We start from the raw sequence: 4,865 nt of genomic DNA on the forward strand, positions 1-4,865 counted from the left end.
TTTTACCCGTTGTTCTAACAACGTTAAAACGGCTTATCGACTTCTTGAGAAGATTTTCAAGAAGAAAGTAAACCTACAGACATCGGTCTTATTCAACAAAATCTGCCACACTATATTGTTGCACACCCTGTAGTTATGTGAAAAAGTTCAGCACACTGTATTGTTGTACACCTTGTAGGTATGTCAAAAAGTTCGTCACACTATATTGTTGTACACCTTGTAGTTATGTGAAAATGTTCGTCACACTATATTGTTGTACACCCTGTAGTTATGTGAAAAAAGTTCGTCACACTATATTGTTGTACACCTTGTAGTTATGTGAAAAAGTTCGTCACACTATATTGTTGTACACCTTGTAGTTATGTCAAAAGGTTTGTCACACTAATTCATGAGCGTGTCTTGCAGGTCTCTAGAAGCTATACCTGGCAGGTCTCTAGAAGCTATACCAACCGAACTTGGTGGGATGTACGTTAACTACGAATACTCAAGACGTATCAGCACTGAAAGCGGAGCTTCTGATCTTAGTGAACCGAGAGACAGAGAACAGAGCCTTTCAACTTCGGATGCTTTATTAAATATTTATCAAACTCAACCACTTCAGGCTTTTCGAAACCAGCAGCACTGGCGTCTTAGCCATAGGAAATGTAAGTTGATTTTAACAAGTGTACGTTGGTCTCTTCAAAACAACACAGGCCATAACAAGTGTACGTTGCTCTCTTCAAAACGGCACAGATCATAACAAGTGTACGTTGGTCTCTTCAAAACAACACAGGCCATAACAAGTGTACGTTGCTCTCTTCAAAACAGGACAGATCACAACAAGTGTAAATTGATCTTTTGAAAACAACACAAACCATAGCAAGTGTACGTTGGTCTCTTCAAAACAACACAGGCCATAACAAGTGTAAATTGATCTTTTGAAAACAACACAAACCATAGCAAGTGTAAGTTGGTCTCTTCAAAACAGGACAGATCATAGCAAATGTAAGTTGATCTTTTGATAACAACGCAGTTCATAACAAGTGTACGTTGGTCTCTTCAAAACAGGACAGATCATAATAAATGTAAGTTGGTCTTTTCAAAACAGGACAGACCATAGCAAATGTAAGTTAGTCTCTTCAAAACAGGACAGACCATAGCAAATGTAAATTGATCTTTTAAAAACAGCACAAACTATAGCAAGTGTAAGTTGATCTTTTCAAAATAACCTGCACTCATCAAAAGTGAAAGTCCACTTTCAAAACAGTTCGGGTCATAAGAAGTTTAATAAAAATGTTCCAGATCAAGGATAATTATATCTTTAGTATATCTTATAATACAATATGTTATATCTTTAGTATATCTTAAGATACAATATGTTATATCTTTAGTATATCTTAAGATACAATATGTTATATCTTTAGTTTATCTTGAGATACAATATGTTATATCTTTAGTATATCTTAATATACAATATGTTATATATTTAGTATATCTTGAGATACAATATGTTATATCTTTAGTATATCTTGAGATACGATATGTTATATCTTTAGTTTATCTTGAGATATAATATGTTATATATTTAGTATATCTTGAGATACGATGTTATATCTTTAGTATATCTTGAGCTACAATATGTTATATCTTTAGTATATCTTGAGATACAATATGTTGTATATTTAGTATATCTTGAGATACAATATGTTATATATTTAGTATATCTTAAAATACAATATGTTATATCTTTAATATATCTTGAGATACAGTATGTTATATCTTTAGTATATCTTGAGATACATTATGTTATATATTTAGTATATCTTAAGATACAATATGTTATATCTTTAGTGTATCTTAAGATACAATATGTTATATATTTAGTATATCTTAAGATACAATATGTTATATCTTTAGTATATCTTGAGATACATTATGTTACAGGAGTGTTGTTTGTGTGAAACCCCCATATTACGATATATCTGTTCATTTAGTTAGGTTAGGTCTTTTCTAGTGTTTACACATCTATAATAATTTTAGGGAACAACAATGGTTGAAATTGTTTATATTGGATCATATGGATCGTTTTGAGCATGCGCAATACTCTAAAATTGATCCTTTACTGTTGGTATCGGAGAACACTATTCTGAATGTGGAAACTGGTATTGTATAAAGACCAACTGAACAGACTTAACATAAAAAATCACTTATACATTCAAAGCATCAGTATCTCCCTACAAAACGTCTGTTTTATGCCTAAGGCGGAAACGTTATGTATCATAGAAACTGTAGACTCTACATGTTAGGATGGCCAAGGTTCTCAATAGATATATTACAAATATGCATACTAAAAATCAACAATGACAGAGAGTTTTACTTTAAAAGATGATTGCCACTCACTTTCATTTGTTTCTCTATCCAACAAGCCCCAAAACAAGGCAAGAAACCATCGCTAAGATACCAAACCAGAAAGTGACCAACCCACCAAATTGTTCATCTTTCTTCTATTTGTTTCAGTCGAGACAACTCTACAACTACTTTATCACTAACGTTAGTTTAAACCTAAGTCTACTCTATGTGTTTCTAGTACTAATTAAAAAAAATCATAATTCTAGTCTAAACGATGTTATAATTACCCCTTGTAGTTAGCTTTTTTACAGAAATCTGGTGTTCCTTTAAAAAGCTTAAGTAGAGAGTGAAACAGGAATTACCAACCAATAATATATAAACATTAGATAATTATAATGTATAGAATATTCAATGCTTTGTACACTAGACAATCGGGGTCTTTAGGGAGCCATCCCCTATATTATATATGAAGTGAGGAGTAAAAAAATCAATACACATAATATTAAATGTTATTACACACATACATAGAATACACTGAATTACAGTCAGGGGGAAAACGTCACAAAACAAGTAATTATAAAACAAATTAATTAAATGTAAAATGATGTAGGGATGGCAGTGCCTAAAATAATGCAAACAAGAATATATGGATGATATAGCTATATATAGATCATCTCTAGATGACTTTCATTGTTAAAATTTAATGTTAACTCTAAAATGTATACTTGACTTTAATATTACTGTAGTTGGAAGTTATATATCCCTTACTGTTGGTATACAGTTTGTTTATTATAATATCATGGTCATGTCAGGGAAGGCATCAATGTAGTGAAACTAAGAGCCTAGAACTTACATACAAGGAAAACCAACTTAAGTCAAAATATGTCTTGATTATTACAGACTCCCACTACGAGGTCGGTCGAATTGACCAACCTCGTAACCATTTTGTACTTATGCATTTTACAGTGTAACATTAAATTTTAATATTGAAAGACATGCAGGGATGATTTATTGTATAGCTGTATAATTCCTATATTATTTTGTTTGCATTTTTTTTGGCACTGCTATGCCTAAATCATTTTACATTTACAAAATGTTTTTATTACATGTTTTAAAATAAATGGAATTTCTTTAGAGTACTTATTTTGGCATTTGTATAATTCTTAATTACTATCAGTTACTAAATTTATATCTTCAACTAACATGTGTTTATTTTAAATTAAATCTATTTCCAAATGTTATTTAGAATGACAACTGTTTTGTTTGTATCGGATAAAAATTGAGTTCATAAACGGAGAAAAATTGATTATCGAGTTTTCCTGGAAACACATAGTTACTATGCAGTTGATACAATTGAGATCTATTTAATTATTGTTTGTTTTAGAGTAATAGTTACAAATTAAACTATTGCTATAAATAAATAAAAATATTATATAGTCACGTTTGATCCATCTTATATATAAGATAATATTTCTTTTATATTAGTTAGTGAAATATACGACTAATTAAAAGCAATTAAATTAACAAAGTCTATATTTTTAGAATTATTAATTAACAAACGCGAGAAGTACTAATAATATGATAATACTAAAAACTGATAAATGGTATTGACCATGCTTAATATTTATAAACGATTTCTGTTGTGTTTCACTGCTGTAATAACTGTTTTATAAGTTGGCGAAACTAAGAGAAAAAAATCGAAAACAAAACCAAATAAATCATCCATAGAAGATTTTTTTACGGTCCAAGTTTGAAAATGTTCTTTTTATCTTATTGTAGTTGAAGAGGAGCAGAAAGAACAAAGTTTGAAAAGAATTCGCGATACTCCAACGATATCTCCTGGAATTGAGCCTTTGACGATCCCAGTTTTTCAGCCGTCTACTCCGGATTTTCTAGCTCAAGCAGTACAGTGTGATGTAGACAATGGATCAGAAGAGTCGGAGGACGAAAAGGAGGTTGAAAATTCCCTCTTAGCCATTCCGTGTTCGTCCGTCCAGTCCTCCCATTCCTGTGATACCCTCACGCCTGATGGCACTGAGACCAATGGCCCCAACACTCCTACAAACCTAAGTAGTACCACGAGCACAGCCACTCTAGTCGGGAGTGCTTGGAGTAGTGAGTCTCCAAGAACTAGCCCTATAAGGTAATCTAGTAGAAGGTTAAGCCTATCTAATAATTTACTAGCTGGAGTCTTGAAAAACCAACATGAACTGGTTGATTCCAAAATTTGTGCATATGACAGAGGATGGTGTATATTTTATACCCTTCCTTCTTATCCTTATAATTTTTTTCTTCCTCTTTGACTTTTTTTACTTACTCAGAAAAATGGGTGGGGAGGGGGGCTAGTCACCCTATCCACTCCAACTTCCCTGAATTATTTTATCTTTCAAAACAAAATAATCTAGTTGAGATATCCAAGAAGGTGATTGAATATATCATTTGAGTAATCGAAAGAGAAATTTGGATAGTGAATGGAAGTCATTAAGCGTGTTTTTTTTAATGTAATCTACATGATTTGCAAACAAGTAATTCGCTTC

At 31.7% G+C, this 4,865-nt stretch overlaps 1 protein-coding gene across 1 annotated transcript in view; it reads left to right on the forward strand.

Moving 5' to 3' along the window:
* The window catches only part of LOC106472342 (ras-specific guanine nucleotide-releasing factor 1-like), a gene marked incomplete at its 5' end in the record, with an annotated part of 29,901 nt that overhangs the window by 4,460 nt on the left and 20,576 nt on the right, over window positions 1-4,865 (forward strand). Inside the window, 2 exons of the mRNA XM_022400938.1 lie at window positions 406-644; window positions 4,108-4,473. Of these exons, the coding sequence (XP_022256646.1) occupies window positions 406-644; window positions 4,108-4,473 (605 nt within the window). The remainder of the gene's footprint in view (window positions 1-405; window positions 645-4,107; window positions 4,474-4,865) is intronic.

Source organism: Limulus polyphemus, unplaced genomic scaffold, assembly GCF_000517525.1.
Source record: "Limulus polyphemus unplaced genomic scaffold, Limulus_polyphemus-2.1.2 Scaffold5259, whole genome shotgun sequence".
Taxonomy (NCBI): domain Eukaryota; kingdom Metazoa; phylum Arthropoda; class Merostomata; order Xiphosura; family Limulidae; genus Limulus; species Limulus polyphemus.